This window comes from Lissotriton vulgaris, chromosome 1_1, assembly GCF_964263255.1.
Source record: "Lissotriton vulgaris chromosome 1_1, aLisVul1.2, whole genome shotgun sequence".
NCBI classification, from domain to species: domain Eukaryota; kingdom Metazoa; phylum Chordata; class Amphibia; order Caudata; family Salamandridae; genus Lissotriton; species Lissotriton vulgaris.
The window spans coordinates 1,063,549,082-1,063,568,541 of NC_141685.1; the positions used below are offsets into that span (position 1 = coordinate 1,063,549,082).

Genomic DNA, 19,460 nt, shown 5'->3' on the forward strand with positions numbered 1-19,460 from the left:
ACCACAGTACCAGCCTTCTCCACTAGAGGGCCAAGTGTGACTTCTTTGTACATCTGTGCAGTACTTGTGAAAGACTACAATTTATTTTCTGTCTCACAGGTACTATCAGACTCTAACTCAAACAGCAGGAATCAGCTCAATATTTTCACCTCTCATGACGATCTGGGCTCTATTCCGGAAAGCAGCGAGATGCCAGGCGAAGTTCCATGGGCCTCTGAGAAATTGTCAGGACGCCCTCCAGTGGTAAGAAGAAGGAAATTAGGCCACTCAGTGGGAGACATATATTCTCAGGCACACATTTAGTTTACATTTTACTACAAAGCCTTCAGAACGTTGAAGAAAAAGTTATTTATCCAAAATGCACCACTTTAAACATCATACTTGCTTGCTATTTGAGGTCAAGGCCCTATGTACAAAGGTTAAATCACATAGAGCCATTCAAAGGTTCTGTCCACAGATACAAGCCTTTCTCTGCTGTTTTGGGAGGAGCATTTGTCCTGAAGGTGGGGTACAACTGAAGAGGTAATACCCATTAACATCATTGATGGGGCTGGTGCAAGCAGTTTTGGGCCAGATGGACTAAGCTGTTTTGAGTTTGCAAACAGGCCGATTAGCAGAATAGGCCCATTTGAAACCACAATAAAGCATTTTGGTATGTCTAAAGCTCTAACTGCGATTCTTTAACATGTTACCATATCAATATTTGGGTGTGCGACAAAATACCAATTCGGTATTTGGAAGGGACGACCCTTCCAAAAACCCAATTAAACCTAATATTTTGCGACCAAATTCTGGTCACAAAACATTAATACTTTACCGATTACAAGCATGTAGTGATAACCTATTCGCAAATAGGAAGGGGTCCCCTTGAAACCCCTTCACCTTTGTGAATGTAATAAATGTTTGTTGCAGAGGAACGCAGTTGTCCACTGCGTTTTCTTCATCAAACAAACAAGAAAACATAACATTTTCTTTTTAAATGCAGTCCTGTTTCTTTTAAAGGAAACAGGCTTCACTTACAAAACAAAAAAAACACCCTATTAACAAGCATTGGCAAAGCCAACATGGACTAGCCTATTGGTGAGCTATGCGCTTTCGCAATCAGGTGGGGGTGGTCAATGGGAGGGCGGATGGTGTGGATAACAGGACTGGTAAAAAAGCATTGTAATTCTTTTTTCTTTTGTCTACTGGGGGGTTAGGAAAACAGGGACAGGGATGGGTAGGGAGAGAAGAAACAGGAACAGGTGTGGGAGGAGGAGGAAAAAACAGGGACAAGGTGGTGAGTTGTCGAAGAAGAAAGAGGGACAGGTCAGAAGGGGATGAATTCAGATGCAATCTTCCCAGTGCAAAAAAAATAACGTCAGCAATGTAATTACCTGCCATGTGATATCTGTAAGCTGTGCTAAACAATGTGGTTGACTCCCAACACACAGCTAAGGTAGAAAATAAACCAGAAATCCAACATTCCGTGCAACAAGTAGAAGCATTGATTGTTGTAAAGTATTCTTGTTTAATCATTGCTAACGTTGCCGGGTGCATTCCTAAATTAAATATAAATTAAACATGATTTTAAGAATAAAAGATTATTTCCATTTGTGGCCAACATGATACAAGGGCCAATGGTAAAGGAAAATTAGACGTTTCGTTCCAAAAGACTCTAGATACTCATAGAAACCATGAATGAGTTTCAGAAAATGTCAGGTTCCGGGGGGATAAAATGGTTCAATAAGTCAGATGAACGTGGTGAACATTTGTGATGGCTTTATATCGACTTGGGGTCTTTTGGACAATGTCTGAGTAGAACAGATAGGCATTCTGAACACTTCTGTAAGAGTGCTGCGAAGCTTAAGATCTGTCACTGGCCAAAGTACCTTTGTAATTGAAATGCAAAAAGATATTTGTGAAAAATTAAATAACATTGTTTTATTAATGCAAGAGCCCTACACAAAACTCTAATGCACATAGATGGGCTGGGGCAGAATTAGTGATCTGAAATAATTAAGTTCCCCGAGTTATAGTTGTCATTCCAATTCAGCTGGGTCTACAAGCTCCCAGAGCTGGTCAGTCATTGTATTGCTAGTTCAAGGCATGGATTTATCCTGTCGGCAGCAATCAGGGACGCAACTAAGGCCCCGGCAGCCCCTGCAATGAGGGAAGGGCCCCAGGGTTACTTGTTTTGTAGGGGGGACCCTCACCTCCCATAACCTATGATATTGCATGCCTTGCAAAATGTGTGCAATGGCATGGACGAAGAAATAGGTAAACTCTTGGGAAAGTCCTTCTGCTTTTCCGAGAAGGCCCCCTGCAGCATAGGGGGACTCCAACCCTTCAGTGGGACCCCATTGAGCCCAAGACCAATGAACATCTGTGAGATCTGGGAGAAGACGAGCCCCTCATCACATTTTGCAGGGCGGGTGCATCATTTAGTGTTACATCCCTAGCAGCGACTTGCTCGGGCTGCATACTGGCATGCTTCAAGACTAGCAAAGGCCACCATCGAAGGGGGCCTCGAGGGCCGGCGCCATAACGGCTGCCAAAGCCCGCAAGGAATGGATCGGGTTTGCACTGGTTTGCGCCGCCCGGAAATGCCACATGGCGAAACGCACCTGAGGCCCTCTCCCCCCCCCCCTTCCAAGGACAAAGGGAAGAGAGGAAGTGGGGAGGGGATATAAAGCGACGCTCCCCCAGGGCAGCTCACCTTTACATCAGGGAGCTGGGGGAGCAGCGCCAACAAATTGCAAATCCCACCCACCTACACCTACAACAGCAGTGTCACAGCGCTGACAGGGACGAAAGGAACTAATGGTACAATGGTTGACTATGAAGACACACCGGGCAGTGTGTGGGAGTAAGGCCATTCACTTTGGGATGCCTCACGGCTAAGTGAAGTGGTGCCACTCACTTTGGGATGCATCATGGCTGAGTGAAGTGGTCTAACAAAAGGGGGCAGCAAACGGAGACGGCACTCGCAACCCAGCCTCCGCCGGACGGCAGGGCACAAAAGAGTCTAACAAGGTAGTGAGCTGGGGCCTAACTCAGAAAGAAGCTACCCTCACAGAAAAATAGCGCAAAGAGAGCGCAAATTCAACCAAAAGGGACAGAAACAAAAGGGTATTGGTTTGGTTATGGAAACACACCGACATGGCGGTGAGTAGATGGAGAGCCACTCACTCTAGGAGGCCTCACAGCTGGGTGAGTACGCCTGACAAAAATCGGGGTAGCAAACGAAGATGGCACTCACAGCTCAGTCCCTGACATACGGCAAGGCACAAACGAGACTAGCAAGGTAGTGAGTTGGGGCCTAACTCAGAAAGAAGCTACCTTCACAGAAAAATAGCGCAAAGAGAGCGCAAATTCAACCAAAAGGGACAGAAACAAAAGGGTATTGGTTTGGTTATGGAAACACACCGACATGGCGGTGAGTAGATGGAGAGCCACTCACTCTAGGAGGCCTCACAGCTGGGTGAGTACGCCTGAAAAAAATCGGGGTAGGAAACGAAGATGGCACTCACAGCTCAGTCCCTGCCATACGGCAAGGCACAAAAGAGACTAGCAAGGTAGTGAGTTGGGGCCTAACTCCGGGGAAAGGCTACCCCCACACGCAAGGGGCGTGGAAAACAACAAAGAACAATCTACAAGCTTTCTGGGTGATTTACGACCCTCGGAGATGCAAATGAGCAAAAGACAAATCAGTGATTTATGGCTAGCCGATGATTTATGGCTGATGATTTATGATGCCCATGCAGAATGATTTATGACAGCAAAATGATGACAGATTTGTGACAGAATGATTTATAACTTCCCAATGATTTATGACCACGATTTATGGCTGCTGATTTATGATGATCAGGCAGAGTGATTTATGACAACAAAATATGGGCGATTGGGGTAGAATGATTTATGATACCCGTAGATTTATGACCCATGATTTATGATGTCAAAATGACACTGAGTGATACCCAATCCATGATAATGTATGATAATAATTTATGACTCGGCCCCCAAGAAGGTGTCCAGGCGAGTTGTACAAATACGACATATGTAAGGAGTAATAAAACTGCGGTCAACAACCACCACAAAAGTACAATGACTGTTGGTTGTTTGTAGTCAGGCAGATACACAAGTATAATACGGTTCCTAAAATGGGCTCAGTGCAGCTGTTAATAGCAACACGTGATGCTCACTGCTGCGGGCGCTCAGATTTCCTAAAAGGAGCTAAAAGTACAGTGCTGGCAGAACTTATGCAAAATTTCTGACTTGAGCCTCACCTGTAGCTAGTCAGCATGCTAATGCTGTAGAAAGCGGCAGCAAAAGAGCTTTAGGAATAAGGCTAATATTTTGGCTTCTGACCCCAAACGCTCATCCCTGTATGCTTAGGATTCGGTGGCAGCTTCGCCCTTAACCAACTCATGCTGATATTGAGAACTTCTGCCATGGCCTCAAGAATGCAATAACAGTTGTGCATGCAACATGATTGCTCTGAGAGGATCCAGGAGGGTGCCACACAGCTCAACCTCTGCAGGAAGCAGTAAGTCTCAATCCTTGTTCACTGTTCAATGTAACGGCCATGTCTAAAAGGAAAAAGTTTCCGTAGGTTACTTCAGCGTCAGATACGTTGTATATTTTTCCTAGCCAAAGTTATATTTCCCAGTTATTTCAAAAGGTTTTAGCCATTTTTAATCTTTTGAAAAAATGTGCAGATATTCTTGATTTGCAAAATGTTAACAATGTAAATAATATAAGGCAGCTTTCTGTAGGAAAAATAAAATACAGCACTTAAGAAATGAATGATTATAGCATTAAAATGTGTGGGCTACTTTTAAAAGGTGCATTTTTCCTTGGATTTTCCCAAAATAGCTGGTGTTGTAGTTTATATAAACTCTTGCTTTTAATAACCAGTGCAATACGAAATAACACCAGCAATGTAAACATATTTATCTGCCATCTGATATCAGCAAGCAAGCCAGGGAAGAGGATGTAGCGTAACAGCCAAAACTGTTTCCCTAACCAATGGTAAGTAAAGGGTGGGCTCCAGGCCCAATTACAGTAAGCAAAATGTCTCGAAAAGACAGTGCATGCTCTGTCTAAGCGAGACCTAAAAAGCAATCACAGATATGGAGATCTGCTGACCCAAGTAGGCCAGACTTAAGTTGTATATGATGAATTAATATGATTTTGTGTGAGTTTATGAGATAGAGATGAAGAGTTTGATTACAGAAAATGTTTATGTGTTTAATTTTCAGGCGTTCCCTGATGAAGGTGCAGATTGCACCGAAATGCATTGGAATAATTTATGTCGACGCCTAATATGAATTAAATGGAAATCAATGTAAATGAATTGGTGAAAATAAGAATTAAAGATTACTAATGATATAAACCGCTGGAAGAATGATATTGTTTATCAAGGCTGGAACCCAGCATCCGATGCTTGTGCCTAGGGTGACACACCTGTGATGGAACAGGTGTGCGACCAGTAAAGGACCCAAGTAGGCCGTCATCTCTATGATGGCAGTGATTCCTAGTGGGTCGCAAATTACGACCTACCTCATTATTATCCACGAGATAGGTCGATTTGCAACCCACTAGAAATCACAAATTTAAAAAGAAAAATGTCATACTTTTAGAAAAGTGATTATCAAATAGCAATGCGGAATTTTTTTAATATTTGCAAATTGCTATTCTGAAGGTATGTTTATCTGGCCCTTTGTCACCCTTACAGATGTGACGTTTTACCATCTTTTCCTCTGGCAGTGGGGCCATCTTGCGTCATTCTTGAAGCTACCTGGTGCAGCTCGCTATCGGCTCTCTAGTCTCGCTTTTGGCAGAGAGGTATAGCCTACATAGAGGGAGAAGTAAACTCCTCCTAAAGGAGAGGTAAAGCTCTGCTCAGGAAGATGCAAGGCCCCTTATGATAGAAGTAAATTCTGGGTTTTAGTGTAGAGAGATAAACCACTCATAGGGAGCGGTATAGCCCATGCTGAAGGAATGGGGAAGCCCTGCTGATGGAGAGGTAAAGCCCTTCTGGGAAATCGGAAACTCCTGCTAAGGGAGAGGTATATTTCACCTGAGCATAGCTAAAGTGCTGTTGGGGGTTAAAGCAATGCTGTTGAGAGATACCCCACTTCTATGGGAGAAGAAAAACCCTGCTAGAGGGAGCTAAACAACTGATAGAGGAGAAATAGAGCCCTGCTGGTGGAGAGGTAAAGCCCTGCTGGGGAGAAGTGAAGCCCTGCCCTCCTGGCAAAGAGGTAAAGTACTTCTGGGGAGAGGTAAAGCCCTGCTAAGGAGTGCCATAACCCTTCTGGATACAAGTAAATACCTTCAAGGGGGGCAGTTCAGTCCTGACAGAAGTATGATGTTTCAATGCTGCTCACATAATTATCTGTAAGTAATTTTTTGCCTTTTCTACTTTGCATGTACCAGGAAGGAAGATCAAGAAGCCTGGATTTACTAGGTAAGAATATGCTACGAGCTGGGTGACAACATTACAACTTGTCTTCTAAAATGCAGATGTTTCCCTTCTTTACACCATTTCCTCCCTTCCTCCCTTTTCTCCTAGCTATCTCCTATTCTCTTTATCCTGCATTCACTCTTTTTGTCCCTCATTGATTCTTTGGCTTCCCTATTCTATCTTCCATATTCTTCTATTGGTGTCTCTCTTTCTCATGTGTTTTTTCTCTTATCTTTACACACACACTGATTCTTTTTAACCTGCACCTCCCCTCTCTTCACACCCATTTCCTTCCACACTCTAGATATCTGACCTACAATTATTGTCCTATTATGTACCGGTAATCTTCATTACTCCTTGACCTGTTATCCTTAACCCATTCATTATTGACTGAGATATATCTACCTCGTGGACAGAAAAAAGAACAAAAGGAACACTGGACCCCTACCACACCCCCACCCACCTTGGGTTCTTAAGGCGTACTTACCCAGCGTTCCTTCTGAACTACCAAGCCCCACATATGAAGGCCATCCGGGAGGGAGGGACGTAATGAATGGGACAAGGACAAGGGGACCAGGAGTAATGAAGATTACCGGTAAGTAATAGGGCATTATCTTCTGGTCACTCCAGTCCTCGTCCCATTCATTACTGATTGAGAATACCCAAGCCAGAAGAAACCTGACATTATATAGAACGAAAACAGCAAAGGACATCACACCAAACCAACAATGCACAAAGGTGAGGGTGCAGCACAGGTCAAAACCCCAGGCAGGAGTGCACATCCCACAACAACCAAACCAAAGAAAAAAGGGGAATCAGCACCCAACCAATGCAGGCGAAAAAAGCCAAGGAAGAAAATGGCGTCCAAACAGGCACCCGGAAGAGGACCGAAAAGGATGCTCAACCAAAATCAGCCTGAGAAGCAGCCACATCCTGAACAAAGTCAAACTAGACCAGATACAGGACCTACTGGCCCGCCTCCAAAAGGCAAGACCGGGACCAAAGGGAACTCAGAATAGGAAGGCAGGAAGAGTCATGAGCCTAAAGACATCCCCTAAGGAAGCACAATGCAGAACGAGGAACCCCAGGGCCCACACGTAGTTGACGCCCCCACCAAAAAGAGAAGGAAGGAGAGCCACAGAACAAAATGCCACCCTCAAGAAACACCACATCCCAGACCACCTGACAAAAAGCAGAGCAACAGCAAAAATTGCCGGATATGGCACAGAAACCAGTGCCAACATTGTGCAGAACAGCTCTGCATCACACCAAAGCGAATGCACAAGCAGCCGAAGCGGAACCAGACATGACCCTGGAAACCAACCACGACTCCTAAATCAAGGGTAACAGCCCACACACCCATCCAGAAAATGCACCAAAACTAAGACAACAGAATAAAAGAGTACGACAGGCGCCAGTGGATACCAAGCAAGCACCCCAGATACCCCACAGCCTCATCCCCCAAACCAAGCACAGAGGGAGACCAGAGAGATATCCAGGCCGGGGAGTCAAGGACAACGACCAGAGTGGCTACGCCACACCCCAGCACTTGCCCAAAAACGGAAGCCACCAATAAGGACTCCTCTCCATAGATCTATAGTGGGCAGGAATAAACATTCCCACCCACTGACATCCCTGCCAGGGAACACCCAGAAACATGTGGCCACAAAAAGCAGCCTCTCCCCCAGCGCCAGCGTAGCGATTACCAAAGTGCAGAAAAAAGAGGCCACGTGGAAAAAAAATAGAACAATGCTCAGAGCGTAAACCCTGGAAGGCCTAGCCTAGCGGGTCCAGCGGGACCTGAATCCATAAACCCACATATCCCTGCAGCAGACACCTCAACTGCTGAGGCACTCCGGTAAAGGGGATGGGGCAGGAGGTGGAATGGCCGAACCGGCCCGAAGGAAAAAGCAACCATCAAATCTGCATTCCCCATGTCAAGGTGCCCCATGGGCTTATGCGTACTCTCCAATAGTTACAGAGAATGCCTTTACCCAGCATGAAGCTCCAGGAAAGCATCACGGAGGCACCCTGGGACCAACAGCTGCCTGTGTCCACCACCTCCAACCAACCAGAAGACGCTGACAATGGTACGCACAGGCCCGCTTTCAGCCCCCGGCACGCCAGAGCCTCCAGCACATCTCAGGGAGAAGTCAGGCTACCCATGAAGCGTTCACCGCCCGCGCTCCTTTGGCCCCGCTCCCCTTCCAGTGCCAGAACCAGCAACATATCAGGAAGAGCATCTCCTAGGCAGCACTGCAGATTCTTACCATTGTGCCACCATGTGACCCGGAAGTTGTATTGGTTCACATCGAGTGGACGGAGGTCGCAAGATACCCTCGACCCAGTGCACAGCCATACAGAAACTGCCTGGTTGCGCAGAGTGTACATCCTGCCCAAACGAACTCTGCCATAATGCCCGCAGGACTACCTGGTAGCCCAGTAACCTGGGAGATGAGCTTCCCCACACCATCACCCCTGCCCTGCTGAGATGATGGCACCTAGCCTCTACAGACACCACTCCAGCCCCGCAGGAGCAGCACTCGTATTCCTCGTCCCATTCTGTCGGCAGACAGAAAAAAGAACAGAATAAGGAATGCTGAGTAAGTATGCCTTAAGTACTCCCACTGGGAGGGGTTTGAGTAGTGTTCCAGTATTCCTTTAGTTCTTTTTATCTCTCTGCGAGATAGGTATCTCATTCAGTAATGAATGGGACTCGGCCTGGCGGGACCTGGGAGTAATTATTTATTAAAACAGTTAATTTAAAATGAATTCAAAATCAAGTGTCCATTGCACCCCAGTTCCTTAAATTTACAAACTGGGAAATTGCATACTTTTCTAAGTGTAGTGTTAGGGTCTTACTATTGACTTGATTCTTGTAAGGGCAAATATCAAACTAAAACCAAATCCTTTTTACCATGCAGAAATAGAAACCTATTTATCAGCATAAATGTTCCTTTAACTCTTCCCTAGGCTAGGTTAGACAATATCTACAAAACCATCAAAAACAACTCAATAATGTGAAAGCAAATTATTTATTACACAATGCTGATCACGTTCTATGCACATAGCTAGATTTGCTCAGTAGATAGATTTACCCCATCTAATAAGTAAACAAAATACAAATTAGTTAGGGGCGTGGCTTGGAGGCCGATGGAGCTGGCTGTGTGAGCGCCGAGCTCCAAGTCGGTCCCCATGAAATCCTGACATAAAGAGGCCCTATCTGCCCGCCAGCGGCACCAGGACTCATTGGAGGAAGTGATCAGGAGGGTGTGCTGTGGGGGCTCCGGGGCTTCCGAGCGACCCGAGTCGTAAGACGAGGAGGCGGCACAAAAAGGCGGCGGGCTGCAGAGGCGCGCCTGGGCCTCCGGCGGCGGTGTTGTGAAGCTGCCGACCGCCCAGCGCCACAACCACTGGAGCTGAGGAGGAGCGGCGCCCAGGATCCGAGAAAGCGGAGTGGAGCAGCGGTGCCCGCGCAGAGCACGCTCGGGGTGACTCTTTGCCACAACGGATCTGCAGTGACCGGTTCGGCGGGTGCTGGGGCGGCAACCTGCAGGCTTGGAGTGATCGATGGCCCGGAGGCTTGGATTCAGCCCCCCCCCCCCGCGGTCAAACAGAGGCCAGAAGCAGCAGAATTGGAGAGCGGGGAGCAGGGGCACCCTCTGCCTACCTGTCTGTCCCGGTGAGTGGGGCGCGGCCTGTCTTGTGACCCTCGGCTGCGGAGGCGGTCGGGGCGGCGGTGACCTGCGAGCTGGGGCTGACGCGGGTGAGGGCGCGGGCTGAGAGCTGCAGCCCGGCTGAGCGATGCTGAGGAGCAATTGGCTGGGGGTCGTGATAAGAAGGGCCCCAGTTACCACACGGGCACCAGTTGGAAGAGGGGCCCCGGTGACCCAGAACACGCCGGACGACGGCAAGCAGCGCATCAAAGAGGGGGGCTAGTGCTACTGCCCTATGAGGATGACCTGGCGGACAGGGCAGCAGTAGATCAAGTGCATGCAGCTGCTGTGCTGGAGGAGAGGGGATACCCCGGTCGGCACCTATTGGCAGGAGGAACATAGACTGGTGGGAAGTGGACTACTCTGGTTACCAGGAGAAAAGAATGTGCTGAGCTGGGCTGTGGATTGCACGGCAGGGCAGCTTTGAGGCCCAGGGATGCCGAGCCATGGCTGCACCACCCTGATGCTGCAGTGGCCAGGAGAAGGGCCTTTCAATTCCAATTTGAGGTGGGGGAGCCTGGATTTGTGAGTAGCTGAATGCCCTCAAGTGGTGGATGGAAGTGGGCGAACCTCAAGCTGTACTATTGGGTGACTGGGAGTGGCCCTCTCTGGCAGGCACTGCACCTGGGAACTTGTGGGGCCACAGAAAGAAGCGGTGCGGATCTGGGATCCTGAGTGGTAGAGGCGAACGCACTACCACCCTGCTATTGTCTCGCGCCACGGACCATGGGGAAGCCAAGAGGAAAGCAGGGCGGAGCAGCACAGCAGCCAGAGGGCGAGCAGCAGTCCCAGGGTGAATTGGAGGCCCAGGACCCGCAGCTGCAACAACATTTTGATCGTATCTTAACGGCAATAGCGAAATCCCGAACAGCCCACCAAACGGACATTGCGCAAGTAGCAACGGGGCTAGGACTGTTGAGGGCAGACCATTCCAAATTGGTGGACAGGGTAAAGCAAGTGGAAGTGACATTGCAGGAGGTAGCGCCAGCCCAAAAGGTATTGGAGAGCAAGATGGTGGTCGTGCTGAACCGCATTCAAGCGCTGGAGAGGCATGCAGAGGATGCCGAAAGCCGCAATAGGAGAAACAACATTTGCGTGGTGGGGCTTCTTGAAAATGTGGAGGGGTCCGATATGGTGCTGTATCTGGAGCAGTGGTTGCGGACGGTGGTGGCGACGGAGGGCCTGTCTTCCTTTTTCACACTGGAATGAGCACATAGGGTGCCTGCCAAGCCCCCGCAGCCGGGACGTCCCCCACGCCCGGGGGTGGCCAGACTCTTACATTACAAGGACATGGACTTGCTGCTCTAGAGGGCGCGGACAGACGGGCAGTATGAGGTTGATAATGGTAGAGTGACTATATTCCCGGATTATACTCTGGAGATCCAGCGCCGTCGTACTTCATTTCTATCAGTGAAAAGGGAGCTGCGTTCGGAAGGCATTCAATACTCATTATTGTTCCCCGCAAAATTGAAAATCATGCTTGATGGTAGCACTCATTTTCATGACACCCCAGAGGACGCATGGGCGTGGCTGGAAACTTACAGAGCTGGCGCGGATCGAATGAAGCAACGATTGCAGGCACTCTCTGAAGGGCTGCCCTAGCGTAAATCTCAGCGCCTTCGCCATAGGCATCCGAAGGTACAGAAACCATCTCAAGCTCAAACCGAACTAGGGAAACAAGATGCACTGGAGGCAGTATCAGCGTTGTCTAGCAGTCACACTTTGCAGTCCCCGGAGGGTACGGACACGGAGGAAGAAAAAAAGGGGTCGGACACAGAGACGTCGGAGGCTGGAAGTGTTCGGATGCCGCAGGTCACCCCGGCCACAGCAGATGGACTCATGGATGAGTGATAGTTTGTATTTATGGATGCTAGGACCGGAGAGTGGCGGACTGGATTGCAAATGGATCTTGTATGAGGCTGTGACAGAGTGCTGGCGCTGAATGGCGAACGGGGAGGGAATGCTGGGTGGCGGCCCGAGGTGGGTAAAGTCCTCGTACTGTGGTGCTTTGTTAACTTGAAGACCGGCACACGGGTGGGGTGGCAGGCGTGGAATTATAGGGGGACCTCAACAGAGTTAATATATGTGAGAGAGCGGTCACCAGTTGGCACCAGACCCCCCCTGAAGCCCTAAGGCGTGGTTTAGATGGGGACTAACAGTTTTGTTTTAGGACCTGTTCTTGGTGGGGAAGAAGGGAGGGGGTGTTGGGGACGGGGTTGGGTTCTGGAGTCACCGGTGTGTTAGGCAATGTCAATGGAAGGAGGAAGAAATTGCAATGTGATAATGGGGGCAGTACCTGATTTGAAATGTACTACTTGGAATGTGCGGGGACTACATTCGATGACAAGGCGACACAAGGTTCATGCATATTTGGTCAGGAGGGGGGTGCCCATAGCATTGCTCCAAGAAACGCACCTCACAAAGGCAGAGGGCTTAGCGCTGCAGCGTAGATGGAGGGGCCAGATTTTTAGCACGACTTATTCAGCGTTTGCGAAGGGGGCACTGATTTGGATCAGGGCGTGGGTCCCCTTCCAGATGCTTAAACACAGGATAGATGGGGAGGGCAGATTAGTTGCGGTCGAAGGGCGCCTATATGGCAGAGCGGTAACCTTATGTAGTATTTATGCTCCTAATGTGGACCAGGCGCGATTTCTGGACCGGATGTCCGGCACCCTAGCGCAGTTCCTGGCAGGCCCAATAATATTGGGAGGGGATTTCAACTTGATTGCAGATGCACTCATGGATAGGTCTCACCCCCCCTTGGCAGAGTCTCCAGTTCATAGGCTGTCCAAGTATAGGGTTGATTGGCAGGCTAGGTGGCATTTGGTAGATGTGTGGAGGTTGCACCACCTGCAAGATAGGGATTATTCCTATTTCTCTGCGTTGCATGAGCTTCATGTTTGGCTGGACTCCATCCTGTGCTCCCCATCGGTAGTGTCCTCTGTGACCCACTCTGAATACCTCACGAGGACTCTGTCTGATCATAACTTATTGTTAATTACCTTACATTGGACGAGGGACAAAGCTGCAATTCCCACATGGCGACTGCGCCCTGAGACACTAGATGATCTAGTGTTTCGCAGAGAAGTAGAAGTGGGGATAACACACTACTTCACCGAGAATGTAGGAACTGCTACTACTAGGGCGGTGGAGTGGGAAGCTTTTAAAGTTGTGGTCCGGGGTTATGCATAAGTAAGTATGCTGGAGTAAGGAAAACCCTGCTACAGGATGTGGAGACAGCGGATAGACGGTTGAGGTTAGCGGAACAGGCGAGGCTGGAACTTCAGATAGAAGTTATAGAGACCAAGGAGAAGCTGGCCCTGGAGGTAGAAAGGCTCCGCTGCTTCGATTATAGGAAGTATCTAGAGAGCGATAAGGCAGGGACACTGCTGGCCTGGTTGGCAAATCCTATACCGAGGGGCTCCCCGATCTTGGCCCTAGGAGTGGGTGAGGGCACCATGGTCTATACTCAAAGGGAGATTATGCAGGAGTTCCGGAAGTATTACAAGAGGCTGTACGAGAGTACGTTAATGGCAGATGACACTGAAATTGAGTCATTCTTGGGAGAAGTGGCGCTTCCACAAATAGATGAGGACCAGGCGAAACATTTGGGTCGGGATATTACCCTTCAGGAGATAAGAAGCGCCATTAAACAGATAGCACGGAATAAGACCCCGGGGGTGGATGGGTTACCAGTTGAATTTTATTTGCAATTTATGAACGTACTGTCACCAAGGCTTTTAGAGGTCTATGGAGAGGCGCAGGAAATAGGACAGCTACCGGAGACGATGCGGGAGGCCCTCATCATCCCATTATTGAAGCCGGGGAGGGATAGCACAGACACAGCGGCGTATCGCCCTCTTTCAATTATGTCCTCGGACTATAAGATCGTTAGTAGGATCCTGGCGTTGCGCCTGATGCAGCATATGACGAGCCTGGTGCATGAGGACCAGGCTGGGTTTATCCCTACCAGTAATACTGCTACTAACGTGCGAAGACTGTTGAGGGTCTTGGGGGAAGCTTGTGAAGGCTCGCCCGGGGTGGCAATCCTCTCTGTAGACATAGAAAAGGCCTTTGATAGCCTAGAATGGACGTATTTGTATAAAAGGTTGGGCTGGGCAAGGCGTTTGTGAGATGGACGGCAGTATTATATTCCTCAGAGGTGGCATGAGTTAAGGTAGGGCAAATAATTTCCCCCAGATGTGCGGTAGCTCGTGGGACGCAACAGGGTTGCCTACTTTCCCTGTTCCTATTTGCTTTGGCAATAGAGCCACTGGCGGCACAGGCTCGGTTGGGACGGTGGTATGAGGGCCTAGCTTTTAGAGGGGAAAAGCAACACATCTCCCTATTCGCAGATGATTTGTTATTATTTTTGTCGAATACGGGCAGGGCAATGGAAGGAGCAGCGCAACTGTTATCAGACTTTGGGGCGGTTTCAGGATTGAAAGTTAACTGGTCTAAGACATGTCTGTTCCCGGTGCAGCCGGAAAGGGGAGCTCCCGAGATGTCACAGGCTGTGCGGTGGGAACAGTCTTGTTTAGCGTACCTTGGAATTCATATTTATCATGGCGTTAATGATATACTGGAGGGGAATATAGGGAGATGCATACGGGCCCTAAAGGGGAGTATGGCGTTTTGGGGTGCCCTTCCACTCTCCGTGATGGGGAGGATAGACTTGCTGAAGATGGTGGCTCTCCCCCGACTGCTATACCTTTTTAGAACAATGCCTATATGGGTGCCATGCTCGTGTTTGCCAACTTGAAGTCCATGATGGTGGGGTTCGTTTGGGGGTCAGGGAGGGGCAGAGTGGCCCTCAAAATATTGTTGAGGCCAAGAGTGGAAGGTGGCCTAGCAGTGCCCGATTTCGAATTGTATTATATAGCAGCGCAGCTACAGGTCTTTACACAGGCGGTGGCCTTGGAGTTCAGGGGCCCTGACTCTGCCAAAGGGGAAGGAATCCCGAGACATGTCCTGTCCGTTATAGCACTGCAGCAGAGGCTGGACCTCAGAGACCTTACATTGGAGGAAAAACACTGAGGTTGTGTTGGAACAGGTCTCAGCGGAGGGCAGGCCTGCAGCACCCTTACGCGCCGGAGATACCACTGGGGATGCTGATGGCATTGCCGCACGGAGGTGACTGGTCCTCGTTGAGGGACTGGGAGCAGGCAGGGATCCAAGTACTGGGGGACTTATACGAAGATGGGGAGCGGTTGACTTATCAGGTACTGCAGGAGAGGTTTGCTCTCCCCGGGGGAGATTTCTTGATACATTCGGCTCTAACGCGTGCGCTACAGAAACATTGGAAAGGGGGATTGACCGTACCTAAAACTACGATGGCGTGCCAGTATGTGATGATGGCGGCTGGTACGTTCAAAGTAGTTACATGCTTATATTCGAGGATGCTGAATGAAGGCTTAGCCCCATTGGACGAGCTGCGCCTAAAATGGGAAGTGAGTATTGGAAAGCCCATACCAGAGGCCGCATGGGGGCACATAAAGCGTAGGGCGTGGAAAGGAACTAGAAACGCTTGGTTCCAACTGGTGCATCTCTTTATTATACATAGAGCCTATTTGACACCGATTAAGATCATGGAATATTATAATGCTAACAATGTGATGTGTCCTAGATGTGCTGCAGTGGGGGCGGACTTGGAGCATATGGTTTGGGGGGGCCCGGTCTTGGGGACATATTGGACTGAAGTGGGTGATCTCTAAAACCTAATTACGGAGCGCCAGCTGATTTTTGATATGGCTACATGCATACTACCCTGGTTTCCTCATACCCCCAAGACGAAGCTGACTAGTAAGTTTGTAGATATGGGACTAGTGTTAGCAAAAAGGGAAATTACGATGCACTGGAAATCAAAAGAGGGTCCCAGTGGTAGGAGATGGAGGGGGGAGCTGTTAAATGGGCTAGTAGTGAAGGAGCGGTTCGTTATCAGTTGGCGATCCGACAGAAGAATGAAAAGGCGATAGAAGTGGCAAGAGCTTGGGAAGAGCTGGTTCAGACGCTGATTACCCATTCATCCGGGGAGGAGGTGGAACAGGGAGATGAGGGGGTACAGGGGTAGCTGTAGACCCACGACGGACCATCCTGACCTACTGTTATCACAGACCTCATCTCTAGATTTGTCATAATTGAAGTGCACACCGGTGACGGGGAGGGGGGTGGGGAGAACGGGGAGGGAGTATTCATTTGTTTAGTTGTTAATATAGAATGTGAACAGGGATGATTTCTACCTTGGTATTGGTGGGTTGGTTATAGGCAGTTGATTATTATTGTAATCCCAGGGATATGCTGGACTGGAATCCTCAATAGCGAGATATTATTGGAGATTTGGAACCGTAAATGTTCAGTATATCCATGTTAGATAAATTTACGCACAAAACAACAACCTAATGTGAGTCAGTGGTGATCCTAATATGGTGACATGAAAACCGCTCTCAAAGATGTACAGTGAATTCCCATGGTTTTACATTTTGTCAGACTTTTGAGATATTCATTCTGATTTCAAGGTAATATTCTGAATCAATATGACTCTCTTGTGTTTTAGGTGGTTTAAAGATGAGGGCTAGATTGTTGAAAAAATATATATATTTTATTGGCTCAGAGGCATGCTACGCTTGCCTTCTTGGTCCCTTCTTAGGCTTCACATCAAGTGAGAAGAGGGTCTCCATAACTCATTTAATTACTTCAATATCCACTTCTTTACTCCAACTTGGTCTTGATATTATCATTCTTATGCCTACAGTACGCTTTTTTCAGAGAAAGAAATCTACATAAATGAGTTAGTAGAAAATTATTTCAACTAAAAAATACGGACATATATTGTTATTTTTTGAACCTTTATTTGCAGTACATGTAGTTACAGGTATGGGCCTACAACCATCCCGGCCGGCCGCTAAACATAGCTGGAGTAAAGCAAGCACTATACGTAGTTATAGCAGTTCAAGACCCGGGATAAGAAAATAACAGTGCGTAGCTTGTAATCATACACAACAGCTGAAAATCAGGATTCTAGAGGTTCATTTTTCAAATATGAAACTAAGGAAGTGTCGCACAATCATACACAGTCCCACAATAATGTGCAAATCAGGATATCTGCAAACAATAGTGATACGAAGGAGTCATCGGGGGGGCAAGACGTACAAAGCAGGAGAAAGGTAAGCACAGCCCCATCGGGTAGCAAGTCTAACCCCCGCCCCTCAACACCAAACATACCGCAAAGAACATGAGTGACGACGACACTGAAAAGAAAGAAAGACTAAAGAGCCATAGAAACAAATATCGATCAAAACCCCACCCCACAACCCCCACCCTGCACACCGCAGAAGGCCATGGCCTACCCCCCAGCCGTGTACCTGTCGCCCTAATAGAGACCTGAAATATAGAAAGACAGAGAAAGAAAGCGAAGAAAGTAAGCAGAGGAGGGCCCTCAACGTGCCGCCCGGCCCCGCCCTTCACCCCTACACAACGGAAATCCCAGGATGGAAGTAATACTGTACTGGAGAATGACAAACCCCGAGCATAAGCACGTTGAAACATCGATCGAACATACCCACTGCACCGTCTGTCAATAATATTACCAATAGACCATTAACACATCATCCCTGACCCTGTCTGGCAGTGGCCCCGCCAGAAGTCCTCTCGTTAATCAATTTAGAGCTCAATCCTGAGGGTCCAAACAGTATGAAGGAGTCCAGCTGGGGCGCAGCCATGGAAGAGCACGTCAATCCAAGCCCATCAAAGTACAAACAGCAAAGATCCGACAATATCAACACCGGTCCCGGGAGCCTCCCGAAGCTCACAAACAACAACGCCATCAAGGAAAGGAAAGTCACACAATCCAGCCACCGCTGCGACACGACCAGGCCAGTCCAAGAGGAAAAACAGCACTCCACCCCCAGCCGCCAGCCGGACAAGTGTCCCAAGGAGACATCCAGACGAGCAATCAAGTCGGCCCGCTCTGGCACGGGAGCCCGATCCTCGGGCGCCCCCCGGTGCCCCCGTGGAGCCGAAACTTCCTCCATGGGCTCAGCAGCAAGTTCACCGGCAGTCCCGTGGAATCGGGGCGTGGCCACCAAGGACGGCGAAACAGCAATGGCGTCCATTCTTCCGCCCAAGTCTTGAGCATAGCAAAGCATAGTCTCGTGCAAAACTGTTAAGGCAGCTATCACGTCTCGGGAAATGAACTCCTTTGTGTGTTGCGGGCCTCCCGGCCCCATCTGTACATCAGCCGTCCAACTTGGACTCGGGTCGTAAAGGAGGGCACCAGCCGCCATCTTGATCCAGCAGGCCCCGTCCCTCTTCCACACTCAGGGAATAGGCCTCACCACGGGGGCGCCATGGGATTCGTCTCCAGGGCAATCAAACTGTGGGGCAGGCCCCAGAAAGGAGAGCCACCAAAAGGCTAAAGTCCCTGCCGGGCCCCGGGAGTCGCCCGCCAATATCGGGGGCAGACCTTGGTTATGCCCGGGCAAAAAAGTTTGGGGAGGGGGCAGGAGTCAAGCACCCCCTCCGATCCAGTGCCACCCCACTGCTCCTCAAGGGTCGCCGACAAGCGGACCGGGTCTTCACCGCCAGAAGCGGTCTTTCACGTCAGCGGCAACCACCGGCAGGCCCCTTATCGTCAGCAGCGGCCGTTGATGCTACCTCCACAGCCGGAGACCCCGCCGAGGCGACGCCCCGGTCCCATCACCGCGTAGGCCGCGGAGCAGACGGGAACAGTTCTCAGGATCCGCTGCACACCGGAGCTCCGGGAACAAACGGTAGGTGTTACTTTTCCTTCTCCTAGCAAAATATGCCTTCACGGCTCAGGATAGACGTCAGGATAGACGTGTGGGGCGAAAGGGCTTGCGGAGCCGAGAGACTATGCAGCCATTTCGAATGCCTGCTTGGCTCCTCCTAATATTTTAGTCAGAAAAACGCTTGGGATTTGAACTATCAGAAATACTCATGAGCAAATACTTAATTCTGCATATAGCAATTTAAAAGGCTTCGGAAGACATTACTTTTAATAGAGGATACACAGGTTACAAGCTGATAATTTCGTGAATCTTAGTAACAGGAAACCCCCGTATTTTCCCATAATGCTTCCAATGCAGATGTTTTTTAATTTGAATTACTGTTTTATTTAAAACGCATTGCTGGAAGTTGTCTTTTTACTCAACAGTGTAATAGTTTTTGTTGTTAAAATTCTAGTAAAAGAGACATTTACTTTCAGTGAATTCATTTTGTGTAAATGAAAGAAACTTTCTTTTAGGAAAAAATTAAAGCGCGCGAGTTTACCCGGT

At 48.9% G+C, this 19,460-nt stretch overlaps 1 protein-coding gene across 1 annotated transcript in view; it reads left to right on the forward strand.

Annotated features, from left to right (window-relative positions):
- CARD10 (caspase recruitment domain family member 10) overlaps positions 1 to 19,460 on the forward strand; it is a 288,602-nt gene that overhangs the window by 167,113 nt on the left and 102,029 nt on the right. The window contains exons 9-10 of the mRNA XM_086963072.1: positions 100 to 243; positions 6,424 to 6,454. Coding sequence (XP_086819198.1) covers positions 100 to 243; positions 6,424 to 6,454 — 175 coding nt within the window. The remainder of the gene's footprint in view (positions 1 to 99; positions 244 to 6,423; positions 6,455 to 19,460) is intronic.